Source organism: Hylobates moloch, unplaced genomic scaffold (genome assembly GCF_009828535.3).
Source record: "Hylobates moloch isolate HMO894 unplaced genomic scaffold, HMol_V3 SCAFFOLD_15, whole genome shotgun sequence".
NCBI classification, from domain to species: Eukaryota; Metazoa; Chordata; class Mammalia; order Primates; family Hylobatidae; genus Hylobates; species Hylobates moloch.
In genome coordinates, this window is record NW_026652290.1 from 4,531,835 (window position 1) to 4,550,838 (window position 19,004).

Consider the following 19,004-nt stretch of genomic DNA (forward strand, 5'->3'; position numbering starts at 1 on the left):
TGGAGTGCGGTGGCGTGATCTTGGCTCAGTGCAACCTCCACCTCCCGGGTTCAAGCAATTCTCCTGCCTCAGCCTCCCGAGCAGCTGGGACTACAGGCGCCCACCACCACGCCCAGCTAATTTTTGTATTTTTAATAGAAACGGGGTTTCACCATATTGGCCAGGCTGGTCTCAAACTCCTAACCTTGTGATCCACCCATCTTGGCCTCCCAAAGTGCTGGGATTCCAGGCATGAACCACCGTGCCCAGCCAGAATGGCATTACATTTAAATGGTTCATAAAGAAGCGCAAAAGAATATTATTTCATAACATGTAAAAATTATATAAAATGTGGCCGGGCGCGGTGGCTCAAGCCTGTAATCCCAGCACTTTGGGAGGCCGAGGCGGGCGGATCACAAGGTCAGGAGATCGAGACCATCCTGGCTAACACGGTGAAACCCCGTCTCTACTAAAAATACAAAAAAATTAGCTGGGCGTGTTGGCGGGCACCTGTAGTCCCAGCTACTCAGGAGGCTGAGACAGGAGAATGGCATGAACCCGGGAGGCGGAGCTTGCAGTGAGCTGAGATCACTCCACTGCACTCCAGCCTGGGGGACAGAGCAAGACTCCGTCTCAAAAAAAAAAAAAAAATTATATAAAACGTAAATTTCCATGTTGATAAATAAAGTTGTATTGGAACACGGCCCTGCTCGTTTGTTTACATATTGTCTAGAGTAGCTTTCAAGCTGCAGGGCGGAGCTGAGTGGTGGTGACAGTGACCTCCTGGCCCGTAGTGCCAGAAGCATTTCCTTTCTGGCCATTTTCAGGAAAAGTTTGCAGACCCCCGGGTAAGGGCTTCCCCAAGCCAGCTACCGCTTGCCTTCTGCTTCAGTCTCCTGTCTGCTCTGTCCTCCGTCTCCCTGACATTTGGGTCTGTCCCTGAATGCCCCGGAGTCTCAGCGTTGGGGCCAACACCTTGACCTTGACAGGACAATGCTACCCACATGCAGGACAAGCTTCCTCTGCACCCCGAGAGTGGTGTGCATGTCCCAAGAAGCCAGCTACATCCATCCACCACCCACCCCACCACACCGCCTCTTTCTCTCACACTGAATAGCATTCAAGAATTTCCACTGTGGGCTGGGCGTGGTGGCTCATGCCTGTAATCCCAGCACTTTGGGAGGCCGAGGTGGGTGAATCACCTGAGGTCAGGAGTTCAAGACCAGCCTGGCCAACATGGCAAAACCCCGTCTCTACTAAAAATACAAAAATTAGCCAGGCGTGGTGGCTGGCGCCTGTAATCCTAGATACTTGGGAGGCTCAGGTAGGAGAATCTCTTGAACCCAGCAGGTGGAGGTTGCAGTGAGCCGAGATTGTGCCCCTGCACTCCAGCCTGGGCAACAGAGCCAGACTCCATCTCGAAGAAAAAAAAAAAAACAATTTCCATTGTATGTGTGCAGCAAACCATCATGACACACATTTACCTGTGTAACAAACCTGCACATCCTACACATATACCCTGGAACTTAAAGTAAAAGTTTGGAAAAAAAAAAAAGAATTTCCACGGTGACATTATTGAGTATAGCAAAAAAAAACAAGAAACAGCCTAGTGTTCGTTAGGGAATAAACACATTCAAGCAGCATCAAACCCTGCAGCCATTACAAAGAGATCTATGTTGACCGTGTGGAATATCTCCAAGAGCCACAATCGCCTCCCTTATCCACAGGATTCACTCCAAGACCCTCTGAAACCATGGATAATACTGAACCCTATATACACTATGTTTTTTCCTGTATATGCATACCTATGATAAAGTTTAATTTATAAATTGGCAAAGGGTATATAAATATTCCTTCTAAGAGATTAACAATACCTAATAAAGTAGAATGCTGATAACAATATACTGTGATCAAAGTTCTGTGAAGCTGGGTGCCGTGGCTCACGCCTGTAATCCCAGCACTTTGGGAGGCTGAGGCAGGTGGAGGTCAGGAGTTCGAGACCAGCCTGGACAACATGACAAAACCCCGTCTCTACTAAAGATACAAAAATTAGCCGGGCATGGTGACGCATGCCTGTAATCTCGGCTACTTGGGAGGCTGAGGCAGGAGAATCGCTTGAACCTGGGAGGCGGAGGTTGCAGTGAGCTAAGATTGCACCGTTGCACTCCAGCCTGGGCAACAAGAGTGAAACTCTGTCTCAAAACAAAACAAAGTTATGGGGTTGCTCTTTCAAAATATACTTTTTTTGGCAGGGCACGGTGGCTCATGCCTGTAATCCCAGCACTTTGAGAGGCCAAGGTGGGTGGATCACCTGAGGTCAGGAGTTCAAGACCAGCCTGGCCAACATGGTGAAACCCCGTCTCTACTAAAAATACAAAAAATTAGCTGGGCGTGGTGGTGCAGGCCTGTAATCCCAGCTACTTGGGAGGCTGAGGCAGAAGAATCACTCGAACCCAGGAGCCAGAGGTTGCAGTGAGCTGAGATCAATGCCACTGCACTCCAGCCTGGGCGACAGAGCGAGACTCCGTCTCAAAAAAAAAGAAAGAAAAAAAGTCTTTTTTTTTTTGAGACTGGGTCTCACTCTTTCTCCCAAGCTGGAGTGCAGTGGCCCAGTCATGGCTCACTGCAGCCTTGACCTCCCAGGATCAAGTGATCCTTCCACCTCAGCCTCCCGAGTAGCTGAGACTACACAAGTGCATGCCCGACTAATTTTTTTTTTTTTTTTTTTGAGACGGAGTTTCACTCTTGTTGCTCTGGCTGGAATGCAATGGCAGGATCTCAGCTCACTGCAACCTCTGTCTCTTAGATGCAAGCGATTCTCGTGCCTCAGGCTCCCGAGTAGCTGGGATTACAGATGCCCACCACCATGTCCAGCTAATTTTTTGTATTTTTAATAGAGACAGCGTTTCACCATGTTGGCCAGGCTGGTCTCAAACTCCTGACCTCAGGTGATCCACCTGCCTCAGCCTCCCAAAGTGCTGGGATTACAGGTGTGAGCCACTGGGCATGGCCTTTCCTGGCTAATTTTTTTTTATTTTTTTTTATTTTTGAGACGGAGTCTCGCTCTGTCACCCAGGCTGGAGTGCAGTGGCACGATCTCGGCTCACTGCAAGCTCTGTCTCCCCGGTTCACGCCATTCTCCTGCCTCAGCCTCCCGAGTAGCTGGGACTACAGGTGCCCGCCACACCTGGCTAATTTTTTGTATTTTTAGTAGAGACAGGGTTTCACTGTGTTAGCCAAGATGGTCTTGATCTCCTGACCTCATGATCCGCCTGCCTCGGCCTCCCAAAGTGCTGGGATTACAGGCATAAACCACCACGCCCAGCCTTGCCTGGCTAATTTCTTAAATTTTTAAATAGAGATGGGGTCTCACTGTGTTGCCCAGGCTGATCTCGAACTCCTACGTTCAAGTGATCCTCCCTCCTTGGTCTCCCAAAGTGCTGAGATTACAGGCATGAGCCACTACCCCGCGTGGGGAAATACTTTTTTAAACGAGGCCAATGTGAATCTGAAATGCCATTTGAGAAAAGATCTGTTCGCCTGATGTCCTGTTTGAGCCTGGGTGGACAGGACAGCACCTGCCAGCTCCGGGAAGCACTGCAGATGGGAAGAGGCTTGGTCACTCTCCAAAGGTGGCAGGAGTTGGAGGGGGTGAGGAGAAGGTAAGGAGAATCTAGGAGGTGGGGAACCTGGAGACGGGCTGCCCAGCAGGGCTCGGGGCTGACACCCCCACAGATAGAGTTCTGTTCACTGGGGCTCAAACATAAGAGGAATCCAACTGTGGTGGGAGGAAAAGACCCTTCTGCCCTTTTTTTTTTTTTTTTTTTTTTTCCAAGAAAGAATCTCTCTCTGTTGCCCAGGCTGGAGTGCAGTGGCACAATCTCGGCTCACTGCAACCTCCACCTCCTGGGTTCAAGAGATTCTCCTGCCTCAGCCTCCTGAGTAGCTGGGACTACAGGCGCACACCACCACACCTGGCTAATTTTTGTATTTTTAGTAGAGATAAGCTTTCACCATATTGGCCAGGCTGGTCTCGAACTCCTGACCTCGTGATCTGCCCGCCCCAGCCTCCCAAAGTCCTGGGATTTCAGGCGTGAGCCACTGTGCCCGGCCCGACCCCTCTGCCCTTTCAAAAACAATGTTCGTTCTCTCACAGCCTTCTCTTATCATATTAAGTCCACGCTGCAGGCCTAATATGTCCGGTGAATGCTGTGCAAATATTTCATGCACCTGCTGATCACAGGAATGATATGTACTTGGTACACACTGATCATACCTCAGGGTGGGAGAAGAGAGGGGAAGGAAGCAAAGAACAGCCCCTCCTTTCCTGGTGCACCTTCAGATGTGCCGATGGGACCCAGAATCACCACAGATGGCCCCCTTCCCAGAGACAGGGGAGGATCCTCCACCCACTCCCCAGCCTCCATGACCATCCTGACTCCCGCCTTCAGGCACTCAAGTTATTATGCGTCTAGACATGCGGAAATATTCAAGCCGGGCACAGCACAGCAGCCCCACCCCAGGCGGCTTGAAGTCAGAGCTGGGGTCCAAAGGGACCACACCCCAAGGGACTGTGTGGGGGTCGGGGCACACAGGCCACTGCTTCCCCCGTCTTTCTCAGCCATTTCTGAAGTCAGCCTCACTCTGCTTCTCGGGGATTTCAAATGTGCAGAGACTCCAGCACTTTTGCAGAAGCCCCTTTTGGTCCTAACTTGCACCCGGATGCTGTGGGGCTGCAGCTGCTGCTCGGGCTCTGGAGGATGCTGGGGGCCCGGTGCCCATGAGCTTTTGAAGCTCCCGGAACTCGGTTTTGAGGGTGTTCAGGTCGAGGAGGACACCTGGGCTGTCCTTGTCCATGCATTTGATGACATTGTGTGCAGAAGTGAAAAGCAGTTAGGCCGGGCGTGGTGGCTTATGCCTGTAATCCCAGCACTTTGGGAGGCTGAGGCCAGTGGATCACAAGGTCAGGAGTTCAATATCAGCCTGGCCAAGGTGGTGAAACCTGTCTCTACTAAAAATACAAAAAAATTAGCCGGGCATGGTGGTGGGCGCCTGTAATCCCAGCTACTGGGGGGGCTGAGGCAGAGAATTGCTTGAACCCAGGAGACAGAGGTTGCAGTGAGCCGAGATTGTGCCACTGCACTGCACTCCAGCCTGGCGACAGAGCGAGACTCTGTCTCAAAAAAAAAAAAAAAGAAGTGAAAAGGAGTTGTTCCCTTCCTCCCTCCTAAGAGCAGGCAACTGCTGCGGTTGCCAGTGGAGGTGATGCGTCCTTGGTCTGTGCCCGGGGGCCACCCCAGCAGAGGCCATGGTGGTGCCAGGGCCCAGTTAGCGAGCCAATCAGCGGGACCCAGGGGCAACCTGCCAAAGTCAACTGGATTTGATAACTGCAGCGAAGTTAAGTTTTCTGATTTTGATGATTGTGTTGTGGTTGTGTAAGAGAATGAAGTCTTTCGGGGTAGTGTGGTAATGCCTTCAACTTACAAACGGTTCAGGTAAACCACCCATATATGTACATATACATGCATATGATATATACACATACAGGGATGTGTGTGTGTTCATATACATGAGGGGAGAGAGAGAGGGAGAGAGAAAGGAGGTCAGGGAGAGGGAGAGAGAAAGGAAAAAAGGAGACAGAGAAGGAGACAGCGAGAGAGCGGGGAGTAGAGAGAGGGAAAGGGTAAGAGAGAGGGAGAGGAGGAGAGAAAGGGAGGAAGAAGCAGAGAGTGAATGTTGAAGGAATAGGCAAAACATAAACAGAAAATCTGGGTGAAGGGTATATGAGTATTCTTTGTACTATTCTTGCAATTATCTTTTATTTAAATTGACATCAGGTCAGGCACAGTGGCTCACGTCTGTAATCTCAGCACTTTGGGAGGCCGAGGCAGGCAGATCACCTGAGGTCAGGTGTTTGAGACCAGCCTGGCAAACATGGCGAAACCCCGTCTCTACTAAAAATACAAAAATTAGCCTGGTATGGTGGTGTGCGCCTGTAATCCCAGCTACTCGGGAGGCTGAGGCAGGAGAATCGCTTGAACCTGCGGCGGGGAGGAGGTTGCAGTGAGCTGAGATCATGCCACTGCACTCCAGCCTGGGCGACAGAGCGAGACTCAGTTTCAAATAAATAAATAAACATCAAAATAAAAAGTTACTGTATTAAAGAATGGGAGCGGGGTGGGGGGGGTGGGGAGAGGTTGCAAAAATAAATAAATAAATAAATAAATAAACAAACAAACAAACAAACCCCAAAATGAAAAAGAGAGTGGAGGCGTCAGGCCTGTGTGGAGCTGGAGGGCTAATAGGGCCAGGCTTCTTATCTCTGGCCATAGAACCAGAGAAGTGAGCGGATGTGAGAGGTGCCAACCTCTAATGCCCAGCTCCAGAAGTGACTCCAGAACACCCTGTTCCAAAGCAGAGGACACACTGATTTTTTTTTTTTAATAGGCTGCAGGACTTACAACATGTTGGTGGGACGCCCTGCTTTGCGAACGGAAAGGAGGAGTTTGCCCTGAGCACAGGCCCCCACCCTCCGTTGGGCTTTCCCCAGCTCCCTTGTCTTCTTATCACGGTAGTGGACCAGTCCCTGGCCCCTGACTCCAGAAGGCGGCCCTCCTGGAAACCCAGGTCGTGCAGTCAACGATGTACTCGCCGGGACAGCGATGTCTGCTGCACTCCATCCCTCCCCTGTCCATTTGTCCTTCATGCCCATCTGGAGTGGTTGCTTTTTGCAGAGGTGGCGCCCTGTAAAGCCCTCCTGTCTGACTTTTTTTTTGTTTTTTTTTAGACTGAGTTTTGTTCTTGTTGCCCAGGGGGAGTGCAATGGCACAATCTCAGCTCACTGCAACCTCTGCCTCCCAGGTTCAAGCGATTCTCCTGCCTCAGCCTCCCGAGTAGTTGGGATTACAGGCATGCACCACCATGCCCGGCTAATTTTTGTATTTTTAGTAGAGACAAGGTTTCACCGTGATGGCCAGGCTGGCCTTGAACTCCAGGACTCAAGTGATGCTCCTGCCTAGGCCTCTCAAAGTGTTGGGATTACAGGCGTGAGCCACTGCACCCGGCCTGCACGCGCTCTTTGAAAGCAGTCGAGGGGGCGCCTAGGTGTGGGCAGGGACGAGATGGCGCGGAGTCGCTGGGTGCCCAGCGAGCAGGGGCAGAGCCACGCGGCGGGAGGACTACAACTCCCGGCACACCCCGCGCCGCCCCGCCTCTACTCCCAGAAGGCCGCGGGGGGTGGATCGCCCAAGAGGGCGTGCGCTCCCGACATGCCCCGCGGCGCGCCATTAACCGCCAGATTTGAATCGCGGGACCCGTTGGCAGAGGTGGCGGCGGCGGCATGGGTGCCCCGACGTTGCCCCCTGCCTGGCAGCCCTTTCTCAAGGATCACCGCATCTCTACATTCAAGAACTGGCCCTTCTTGGAGGGCTGCGCCTGCACCCCGGAGCGGGTGAGACTGCTCGGCCTCCTGGGGTCCCCCAGGCCCGCCTTGCCCTGTCCCTAGCGAGGCCACTGTGACTGGGCCTCGGGGGTACAAGCCGCCCTCCCCTCCCCGTCCTGTCCCCAGCGAGGCCACTGTGGCTGGGCCCCTTGGGTCCGGGCCGCCCTCCCCTCCCTGCTTTGTCCCCATCGAGGCCTTTGTGGCTGGGCCTCGGGGTTCCGGGCTGCCGAGTCTACTCACGAGCTGTGCTATCCCTTGCAGATGGCGGAGGCTGGCTTCATCCACTGCCCCACTGAGAACGAGCCAGACTTGGCCCAGTGTTTCTTCTGCTTCAAGGAGCTGGAAGGCTGGGAGCCAGATGACGACCCCATGTAAGTCTTCCCTGGCCAGCCTCGACGGGCTTTGTTTTGAACTGAGCTGTCAAAAGATTTGAGTTGTGAAGACACTTAGTATGGGAGGGTTGCTTTCCAGCCTCATTGCTTCTTAAACAGCTGTTGTGAACGGATACCTCTCTATATGCTGGTGCCTTGGTGATGCTTACAACCTAATTAAATCTCATTTGACCAAAATGCCCTTGGGGTGGATGTTAAAGTCTCATTCACGTAAGATGCCTGATGCCTTTCATGTTCAACAGAATACATTAGCAGACCCTGTTGTTGTGAACTCCCAGGAATGTCCAAGTGCTTTTTTTGAGATTTTTTAAAAAAACAATTTAATTGAAATATAACCCATACAGCACAAAAATTACCCTTTGAAAGTGTGCACTTCACACTTTGGGAGGCTGAGGCGGGTGGATCCCCTGAGGTCAGGAGTTTGAGACCAGCCTGGCCAACATGGCGGAACCCTATCTCTACTAAAAATACAAAAATTAGCCGGGCATGGTAGCGCACGCCTGTAATCCCAGCTACTCGGGAGGCTGAGGCGCAGAATCGCTTGAACCTGGGAGGCGGAGGTTGCAGTGAGCCGAGATCATGCCAATGCACTCCAGCCTTGGCAACAGTGCAAGACTCCGTCATAAAAATAAAAAATTGAAAAAAAAAAAAAGAAAGCAAGCATATACTTCAGTGTTGTTTTGGATCTTTTTCTTCAAGATGCCTAGTTAATGAAAATGAAATTCTGTGCTCGGATGATATCTGTCTTTCCACGCTGTAATGCCATATTCTTTTCTCACCCTTTTTTCTCTCAGATTCAGTTGCTTCCACAACTTTAATTTTTTTCCCGTTGAGAATCACCCCAGTTGTTTTTCTTGTTGGCCAGAAGAGAGTAGCTGTTTTTTTTTTTCTTAGTATGTTTGCTATGGTGGTTATACTGCATCCCCGTAATCACTGGGAAAATATCAGTGGTATTCTTCTTGAAAATGAATAAGTGTTATCATATTTTCAGATTAGAGTTACAACTGGCTGTCCTTTTGGACTTTGTGTGGCCGTGTTTTCATTGTAATACGGTTCTGGTAACAGTGATAATCAGTTATGCAGGGAGACTCCCCTAGCAGAAAATGAGTATGAGCTGGGGTCCCTTGGGGAACCCTGGGCAATAATGCCCTTCTCTGCCCTTAATCCTTACAGTGGGCGGGGCGCAGTGGCTCACGCCTGTAATCCTAGCACTTTGGGAGGCCGAGGTGGGCGGATCATGAGGTCAGGAGATCGAGATCATCCTGGCTAACACGGTGAAACCCCGTCTCTACTAAAAATACAAAAAAATTAGCCGGGCGTGGCGGCAGGCGCCTGTAGTCCCAGCTACTGGGGAGGCTGAGGCAGGAGAATGGCGTGAACCCAGGAGGCGGAGCTTGCAGTGAGCAGAGATCACGCCACTGCACTCCAGCCTGGGCGACAGAGCGAGACTCCGTCTCAGAAAAAAAAAAAAAAAAAATCCTTACAGTGGATTACATAACAATTCCAGTGAAACGAAATGACTTCAAACAGTTCCTTGAGAATGTTGGAGGGATTTAACATGTAATTCCTTTGGACATATACCATGTAACACTTTTCCAACTAATTGCTAAAGAAGTCCAGATAAAATGGATACATTAGCCACACAGATGTGGGGGGAGATGTCCAGAGAGAGAGAGAAGGCGCTAAGAGGTGCCATATGGGAATGTGGCTTGGGCAAAGCACTGATGCCATCAACTTCAGACTTGACGTCTTACTCCTGAGGCAGAGCAGGGTGTGCCTGTGGAGGGCCTGGGGAGGTGGCCCATGGGGAGTGGACTGCCGCTTTAATCCCTTCAGCTACCTTTCCGCTGTTGTTTTGATTTTTCTAGAGAGGAACATAAAAAGCATTCGTCTGGTTGTGCTTTCCTTTCTGTCAAGAAGCAGTTTGAAGAATTAACCCTTGGTGAATTTTTGAAACTGGACAGAGAAAGAGCCAAGAACAAAATTGTATGTATTGGGAATAAGAACTGTTCAAACCCTGTTCAATGTCTTTAGCACTAAACTACCTAGTCCCTCAAAGGGACTCTGTTTTCCTCGGGAAGCATTTTTTTTTTTTTTTCCTGAGATAGAGTTTCACTCTTGTTGCCCAGGCTGGAGTGCAATGGTGCAATCTTGGCTCACTGCAACCTCCGCCTCTCAGGTTCAAGTGATTCTCCTGCCTCAGCCTCCCAAGTAGCTGGGATTACAGGCACGTGCCACCACACCCAGCTAATTTTTGTATTTTTAGTAGAGATGGGGTTTCACCACATTGCCCAGGCTGTTCTTTTTTTGAGACAGAGTCTCGCTGTTGCCTAGGCTGGAGCGCAGTGGCACGATCTCGGCTCACTGCAGGCTCCACCCCCCGGAGTTCACGCCATTCTCCTGCCTCAGCCTCCCGAGTAGCTGGGACTACAGGCGCCCGCCACCACGCCCGGCTAAATTTTTTTGTATTTTTAGTAGAGACAGGGTTTCACTGTGTTAGCCAGGATGGTCTCGATCTCCTGACCTCGTGATCCGCCCGCCTCCGCCTCCCAAAGTGCTGGGATTACAGGCGTGAGCCACCACGCCCGGCACCCAGGCTGTTCTTGAACTCCTGACTTCATGATTCGCCCGCCTTGGCCTCCCAAAGTGCTGGGATTACAGGCGTGAGCCACCACGCCTGGCTGTTTTTATTTTTTTGAGACAGGGACTCACTCTGTCACCTGGGCTGCAGTGCAGTGGTACACCATAGCTCACTGTAGCCTCGAACTCCTGAGCTCAAGTGATTCTCCCACCTCATCCTCCCAAGTAATGGGACTACAGGCACACCCCACCATGCCCACCTAATTTATTTATTTATTTATTTATTTATTTATTTATTTATTTATTTTCGTAGAGATGAGGGTTCCCTGTGTTTTCCAGGCTGGTCTTGAACTCCTGAGCTCAAGGGATCCTTTTGCCTTGGCCTCCCACAGTGCTGAGATTACAGGCATCAGCCACCGTGCCCAGCTAGGAATCATTTTTAAAGCCCCTAGGATATCTGTGTGATTTTAAAGCTCCTGGAGTGTGGCCGGTATAAGTATAAGTAAATCCCACATTTTGTGTCAGTATTTACTAGAAACAGTCATTTATCTGAAGTTGAAATGTAACTGGGCTTTTTATTTGAGACGGAGTCTCACTTTGTCACCCAGGCTGGAGTGCAGTGGCACGATCTCGGCTCACTGCAACCTCTGCCTCCCAGGGTCAAGCAATTCTCCTGCCTCAGCCTCCCGAGTAGCTGGGACTACAGGCACGCACCACCATGCCTGGCTAATTTTTGTATTTTTAGTAGACGGAGTTTCACCATGCTGGCCAAGCTGGTCTCAAACTCCTGACCTCGTGATCTGCCCGCTTTAGCCTCCCAGAGTGCTGGGATTACAGGCATGAGCCACATGCCTGGCCTTTTTAAAATTTTTTTTATTTTTATTTTTTGAGACAGAGCCTTGCTCTGTCACCCAGGCTGGAGTGCAGTGGCACGATCTCGGCTCACTACAAGCTCTGCCTCCCGGGTTCACGCCATTCTCCTGCCTCAGCCTCCTGAGTAGCTGGGACTGCAGGCGCCCGCCACCACGCCCGGCTAATTTTTTTTGGTATTTTTAGTAGAGACCGGGTTTCATCATGTTGGCCAGGCTGGTCTCAAACTCCTGACCTCAAGTGATCTGCCTGCCTCGGCCTCCCAAAGCGCTGGGATTACAGGTGTGATCTACTGCGCCCGGCCTGGGCGTCTTATATTCTTATTTGCTAAGTCTGGCAGTCCCACACAGAATAAGTACTGGGGGATTCCATATCCTTGTAGCAAAGCCCTGGGTGGAGGGTCAGGAGACGTCATAGTTCTGTCTCTGCCACTTGCAGACTTTGAGTTTAAGCCAGTCGTGATCATGCTTTCCTTGCTAAATAGAGGTTAGACCCCCTATCCCGTGGTTTCTCAGGTTCCTTTTCAGCTTTAAAATTGTATTCCTTTGTAGAGATCAGCGTAAAATAATTCTGTCCTTATGTGTGGCTTTATTTTAATTTGAGACAGAGTGTCACTCAGTCGCCCAAGCTGGAGCGTTGGTGGTGCGACCTTGGCTCACTGCGACCTCCACCTCCCAGGTTCAAGCGATTCTCGTGCCTCAGGCTCCCAAGTAGCTGAGATTATAGGTGTGTGCCACCAGGCCCAGCTAACTTTTATATTTTTAGTAGAGACAGGGTTTTCCCATGTTGGCTAAGCTGGTCTCGAACTCCTGGCCTCAAGTTATCTGCCCGTCTTGGCCTCCCAAAGTGCTGGGATTACAGGCGTGAACCACCACGCCTGGCCTCAATATAGTGGCTTTTAAGTGCTAAGGACTAAGATTGCGTTTTGTCAGGAAGAGGGAAGAGGCCAGTTGTGGGTGAAGCATGCTGTGAAAGAGCTTGTCACCTGGTTGAGGTTGTGGGAGCTGCAGTGTGGGAACCGGAAAATGGGCCGGGGATCATCTTTTTCCGGGTCAGGGGTCAGTCAGCTTTTCTGTAGTGTGCCATAGACCATCTCTTAGCTCTTGTGGGTCAGAGTCTCTGTTGCATATTGTCTTGTTGTAGTTTTTCATGACCTTTTAGAAACATAAAAAGCATTCTTAGCCCGTGGGCTGGACAAAAAAAGGCCACGAGGCGCTGGATGGATTTGGCCAGCAGGCCCTTGCTTGCCAAGCCCTGTTTTAGTCAAGGAGCAGCTTGTGTGCCTGGAACCATCATGGGCACAGGGGAGGAGCAGAGTGGATGTGGAGGTGTGAGCTGGAAACCAGGTCCCAGAGTGCTGAGAAAGACAGGGTTGTGGCCTTACAAACAGCAACTGAAATCTGATACCATCCAGTTCCAGAAAGCCCTGAAGTGCTGGTGGACACTGCGGGGTGCTCTGCTCTAGGGTTACAGGAATGAAGATGCAGTCTGGTAGGGGAAGTCGACTCACCTGTTGGAAGATGTGATTAAGAAAAGTAGACTTTCAGGGCCGGGCGCGGTGGCTCACGCCTGTAATCCCAGCACTTTGGGAGGCCGAGGCGGGCAGATCACGAGGTCAGGAGATCGAGACCATCCTTGCTAGCACGGTGAAACCCCGTCTCTACCAAAACTACAAAAAATTAGCCGGGCGTGGTGGCAGGCGCCTGTAGTCCCAGCTACTCGGAGAGGCTGAGGCAGGAGAATGGCGTGAACCCGGGAGGCGGAGCTTGCAGTGAGCCGAGATCGCGCCACTGTACTCCAGCCTGGGCCACAGAGCGAGACTCCGTCTCAAAAAAAAAAGAAGAAAAGAACAGTAGACTTTCAGGATGTGTGAGCTGAAGGAGCAGGAGGCAGAAGTAGAGGCCTCAGCCCCGCAGGAGACCCCTCGGTCTCCGTCTCCTGATAGTCAGACCCAGCCTCACTGGAATGAGAGGAGACATTCCAGCCTGCGAGATAAGTGGGGAGATTTAAAAAACTGCTTGGCTTTTATTTTGGACTGTTTTTTAGTTTTCCTCAATTCAGAATACAGAATGGTTTTATGGATTTGTTTTTATTACTTTAATTCTGAAACAATATAATCTTTTTTTGTTTTTTGAGACAGGGTCTTACTCTGTCACCCAGGCTGAGTGCAGTGGTGTGATCTTGGCTCACCTCAGCCTCGACCCCCTGGGCTCAAATGAGTCTCCCACCTCATCCTCCCAAGTAGCTGGGACCACAGGTGCGTGTGTTGTGCTATACAAATCCTGAAGACAAGGATGCTGTTGCTGCTGATGCTGGGGATTCCCGAGATCCCAGATTTGATGGCAGGATGCCCCTGTCTGCTGCCTTGCCAGGGTGCCAGGAGGGCGCTGCTGTGGAAGCTGAGGCCTGGCCATCCAGGGCGATGCACTGGGTGCCGATTCTTGTTCCTGCCGCTGCCTCGGTGCTTAGCTTTTGGAACAATGAAATAAATTAGAACCAGTGTGAAAATCGATCAGGGAATAAATTTAATGTGGAAATAAACAGAACAACTTAGTTCTTCGTAAGAGTTTACTTGGTAAATACTTGTGATGAGGACAAAACAAAGCACTAGAAGGAGGCGAGTTGTAGACCTGGGCGGCAGGAGTTTTTCGTTTGTTTTCATTGGCAGCGTCTTGCTCTGTTGCTCAGGCTGGAGTTCAGTGGCGCAATCACAGCTCACCGTAGCCTCGACCTCCTGGACTCAAGCAATCCTCCTGCCTCAGCCTCCTAGTAGCTGGGACTACAGGCACATGCCACCATGCCTGGCTGATTTTAGATTTTTTTTTTCTTTTTTTTGAGACGGAATCTCACTCTGTCGCCTAGGCTGGAGTGCAGTGGCGTGATCTCGGCTGATGGCAAGCTCCACCTCCCAGGGTCATTCCATTCTCCTGCCTCAGCCTCCCAAGTAGCTGGGACTACAGGTGCCCGCCACCATGCCCAGCCAATTTTTTTATATTTAGTAAAGACGGGGTTTCACCGTGTTAGCCAGGATGGTCTCGATCTCCTGACCTCGTGATCCGCCCGCCTCGGCCTCCCAAAGTGCTGGGATTACAGGCATGAGCCACCGTGCCCGGCCTGTTTTGTTTTTCAATAGCGAGAGTTGTGTTTGCTTCGCCCCTCCCTTTAGTGGAAAAATGTATAAAATGGAGATATTGACCTCCACATTGGGGTGGTTAAATTATAGCATGTGTGCTAAGGAGCTTCGTTAATTTTAGGCTTTTTTGAAAGAGAAGAAGAAACTGAATAATCTATGTGTATATATATATTTTAAAAGCCATGGTTATCTTTCCATATCAGTAAAGATGAGGCTCCCTGGGACTGCAGAGTTGTCCATCACAGTCCATTAAAAGTGCGCTGTTGGGCCAGGTGCAGTGGCTTGTGCCTGAATCCCAGCACTTTGAGAGGCCAAGGCAGGAGGATTGATTGAGCCCAGGAGTTTTGAGGCGAGCCTGGGCAATGTGGCCAGACCTCATCTCTTCAAAAAATACACAAAAAATTAGCCAGGCATGGTGGCACGTGCCTGTGGTCTCAACTACTCAGGAGGCTGAGGTGGGAGGATCACTTGGAGCCTTGGAGGTCAAAGCTGCAGTAAGCCATGATCTTGCCACTGCATTCCAGCCTGGGTGACAGAGCGAGAACCTGTCGCTAAAAACAAAACAAAACAAACAAATGGTGCACCATTTTCTTTTTTCTTATCAATTTATTATTTTTAAATTGAATTTTCTTTTGATTAATAATTTATAAATTATAAATTTATATAAAAATAACTGACAAATTATTATACATGAGGTAAAACTTAGGATATATTAGGATATATAAAGTACATATTGTGAAGTAATTTTTTGGCCAGGCACAGTGGCTCACACCTGTAATCCCAGCACTTGGGTGGCCGTGGCGGGCAGATCACATGAGATCATGAGTTCAAGACCATCCTGACCAACATGGAGAGACCCCATCTCTACTAAAAATACAAAATTAGCCGGGGTGGTGGCGCATGCCTGTAATCCCAGCTACTCGGGAGGCTGAGGCAGGAGAATCTCTTGAACCCGGGAGGCAGAGGTTGCAGTGAGCCAAGATCGTGCCTTTGCACTCCAGCCTAGGCTACAAAAGCAAAAGTCCGTCTCAAAAGTAATTGTTTTTAAGTTAACCTCTGTCAGCAAACAAATTTAACCCAATAAAGGTCTTTGTTTTTTAATGTAGTAGAGGAGTTAGGGTTTATAAAAAATATGATAGGGAAGGGTGTCCCTGGATTTGCTAATGTGATTGTCATTTGCCCCTTAGGAGAGAGCTCTGTTAGCAGGATGAAAAAATTGGAAGCCAGATTCAGGGAGGGACTGGAAGCAAAAGAATTTCTCTTTGAGGAAGAGCGTGATGTTTGCCAGGGTCTGTTTAACTGGACATGAAGAGGAAGGCTCTGGACTTTCCTCCAGGAGTTTCAGGAGAAAGGTAGGGCAGTGGTTAAGAGCAGAGCTCTGCCTAGACTAGCTGGGGTGCCTAGACTAGCTGGGTACTTTGAGTGGCTCCTTCAGCCCGGACCTCGGTTTCCTCGCCTGTATAGTAGAGATATGGGAGCACCCACCGCGGATCACTGAACATAAATCAGTTAAAGGAGCGAAGCAGGTGGAGTGGTGCTGGGTGCATACCAAGCACTCCGTCAGTGTTTTCTGTTATTTGATGATTAGGAGGCAGCTTCAACGAGAGGGAGTTGAGCTGAATCAGGACGTTTGTCTCAGGCAGCTGGGAATCTGCCCAGCCCAGTGCCCAGTTCGTTTAGGTGCTCTCTCAGTGTTCCCTGATTATTTTTTCCTTTGTCATCTTATCTACAGGATGTGACTGGGAAGCTCTGCTTTCAGTGTCATGTGTCTATTCTTTATTTCCAGGCAAAGGAAACCAACAATAAGAAGAAAGAATTTGAGGAAACTGCGAAGAAAGTGCGCTGTGCCATTGAGCAGCTGGCTGCCATGGATTGAGGCCTCTGGCCGGAGCTGCCTGGTCCCAGAGTGGCTGCACCACTTCCAGGGTTTATTCCCTGGTGCCACCAGCCTTCCTGCGGGACCCTTAGCAATGTCGTAGGAAAGGAGATCAACATTTTCAAATTAGATGTTTCAACTGTACTCTTGTTTTGTCTTGAAAGTGGCACCAGAGGTGCTTCTACCTGCGCAGTGGGTGCTGCTGATAACAGTGACTGCTTCTCTCTCTCTCTCTCTCTCTTTTTGGGGGGCTCATTTTTGCTGTCTTGATTCCCGGACTTACCAGGTAAGAAGGCGGTGTCCCTTTTGCTAGAGCTGACGGCTTTGTTCGCGTGGGCAGAGCCTTCCACAGTGAATGTGTCTGGACCTCATGTTGCTGAGGCTGTCACACAGTCCTGAGTGTGGACTTGGCAGGTGCCTGTTGAATCTGAGCTGCAGGTTCCTCGTCTGTCACACCTGTGCTGCCTCAGAAGACAATTTTTTTTTTTTTTTTTTTTGGTAGATGCATGACTTGTGTGTGATGAGGAGGAAATGGAGACAGAGTCCCCGGCTCCTCTACTGTTTAACAACGTGGCTTTCTTATTTTGTTTGAATTGTTAATTCACAGAATAGCACAAACTACAATTAAAACTAAGCACAAAGCCATTCTAAGTCATTGGGGAAACGGGGTGAACTTCAGGTGGATGTGGAGACAGAATAGAGTGATAGGAAGCGTCTGGCAGATACTCCTTTTGCCACTGCTGTGTGATTAGACAGGCCCAGTGAGCCGCGGGGCACATGCTGGCTGCTCCTCCCTCAGAAAAAGCAGTGGCCTGAATCCTTTTTAAATGACTTGGCTCGATGCTCTGGGGGACTGGCTAGGCTGCTGCAGGCTGTGTGTCTGTCAGCCTGACCTTCACATCTGTCACGTTCTCCACACGGGGGAGGGATGCAGTCCGCCCAGGTCCCTGCTTTCTTTGGAGGCAGCAGCTCCCACGGGACTGAAGTCTGGCGTAAGATGATGGATTTGATTCGCCCTCCTCCCTGTCATAGAGCTGCAGGGTGGATTGTTACAGCTTCGTTGGAAACCTCTGGAGGTCATCTCGGCTGTTCCTGAGAAATAAAAAGCCTGTCATTTCAAACACTGCTGTGGACCCTACGGGGTTTTTAAAATATTGTCCGTTTTTCATCGTCGTCCTTAGCCTGCCAACAGCCATCTGCCCAGACAACCACAGTGAGGATGAGCGTCCTGGCAGAGATGCAGTTGTCTCTGGGCGCTTGCCAGAGCCGCGAACCCCAGACCTGTTTGTATCATCCAGGCTCCTTCCGGGTAGAAACAACTGGAAATGCACTTCAGACCCACTTATTTCTGTCACATCTGAGTTGGCCTGAGATAGACTTTTCCTTATAAACTTGGAGAGTATCACAGTGGGTTTTGTTAGCAGAAAATGCACTCCAGCCTCTGTATTCATCTAAGCTGCTTATTTTTGATATTTGTGCCAGTCTGTAAATGGATACTTCACTTTAATAACTGTTGCTTAGTAATTGGCTTTGTAGAGAAGCTGGAAAAAGATGGTTTTGTCTTCAACTCCTCTGCACGCCAGGCGGTGATGTGGATCTCGGCTTCTGTCAGCCTGTGCTGCGGGCAGGGCTGAGCTGGAGTCGCCCCTCTCAGCCCGCCTGCCACGGCTTTTCCTTAAAGGCCATTCTTAAAACCAGACCCTCATGGCTGCCAGCACCTGAAAGCTTCCTCGACATCTGTTAATAAAGCCGTAGGCCCTTGTCTAAGCGCAACCGCCTAGACTTTCTTTCAGATATGTGTCCATGTGTCCGTTTTTCAGGTTCTCTTAAGTCGGAGTGGAGTCTGGGAAGGGTTGTGAATGGAGGCTTCTGGGCTGTGGGTGAGGTTCCAATGGCAGGTTAGAGCCCCTCGGGCCAACTGCCACCCTGGAAAGTAGAGACAGCAGTGCCTGCCGCCGAGAAGAGACCAGCAAGCCAAACTGGGGACTGCATTGCAGGCTATCGCCATGTGGAAAGAATAACTCACAATTGCCAATAAAGTCTCATGTGGTTTTATCTACTTTTTTTTTTTTTTTTTTTTTTTTTTTTTGAGACAAGGCCTTGCTCTCCCAGGCTGGAGTGCAGTGGAATGACCATAGCTCACTGCAACCTCGAATTCTTGTGTTCAGGTGAACCTCCCACCTTAGCCTCCCAAGTAGCTGGGACTACAGGCACATGCCATCAAACCCGGTTAATTGAAAAATTTTTTTTTGTTTAGATGGGATCTCACTTTGTTGCCCAGGTTGGTCTCAAACTCCTGGGCTCAAGTGATCACCCTGCTTCAGCATCTGAATTGTTGGTATTATAGGCGTGAGCCACTGTGCCTGGCCTAGCTACCATTTTTTAATGCAGAAGTGAAGACTTGTAGAAATGAAATAACTTGTCCAAGATAGTAGAATAAGATAACTTTTAGGGCTGGGATTTGAACCCAGGCAATCTGGCCCCAGAGCTGGGCCCTCACTGCTGAAGGACACTGTCAGCTTGAGGGGGTGGCTATGGTCAGCTGTGTGATTCTAGGGAGTGAGGGCTGTTTTTAAAGCGTCCCTATTCCATTTTTAGACAGCTTTGTCAGAAAGGCTGTCATATGGAACTGACACCTGCCTCCCCAAGGCTTCCATAGATCCTCGCTGTACATTGTAACCTTTTATTTTGAAATGAAAATTCACAGGAAGTTGTAAGGCTAGTACAGGGGGT

At 50.0% G+C, this 19,004-nt stretch overlaps 1 protein-coding gene across 3 annotated transcripts; it reads left to right on the forward strand.

Annotated features, from left to right (window-relative positions):
* Positions 1–6,914: 6,914 nt before the first annotated feature.
* BIRC5 (baculoviral IAP repeat containing 5) lies at positions 6,915–18,063 on the forward strand. 3 transcript variants are annotated; one of them, XR_004252409.2, is made up of 5 exons: positions 6,916–7,429; positions 7,682–7,791; positions 9,681–9,798; positions 15,583–15,747; positions 16,182–16,236. XR_004252409.2 is itself a non-coding variant. In XM_032178565.2 (4 exons), exons 1-4 carry the CDS (start codon positions 7,319–7,321, stop codon positions 16,269–16,271), a joined length of 429 nt encoding a protein of 142 aa, XP_032034456.1. In that variant the 5' UTR covers positions 6,925–7,318; the 3' UTR covers positions 16,272–18,063. The 3 variants fall into 3 exon arrangements, 2 of the variants coding, with proteins under 2 accessions (XP_032034457.1, XP_032034456.1); XM_032178565.2 differs by lacking the exon at positions 15,583–15,747 and having other exon boundaries at positions 6,925–7,429; positions 16,182–18,063; XM_032178566.2 differs by lacking the exons at positions 9,681–9,798; positions 15,583–15,747 and having other exon boundaries at positions 6,915–7,429; positions 16,182–18,063.
* Positions 18,064–19,004: the final 941 nt, after the last annotated feature.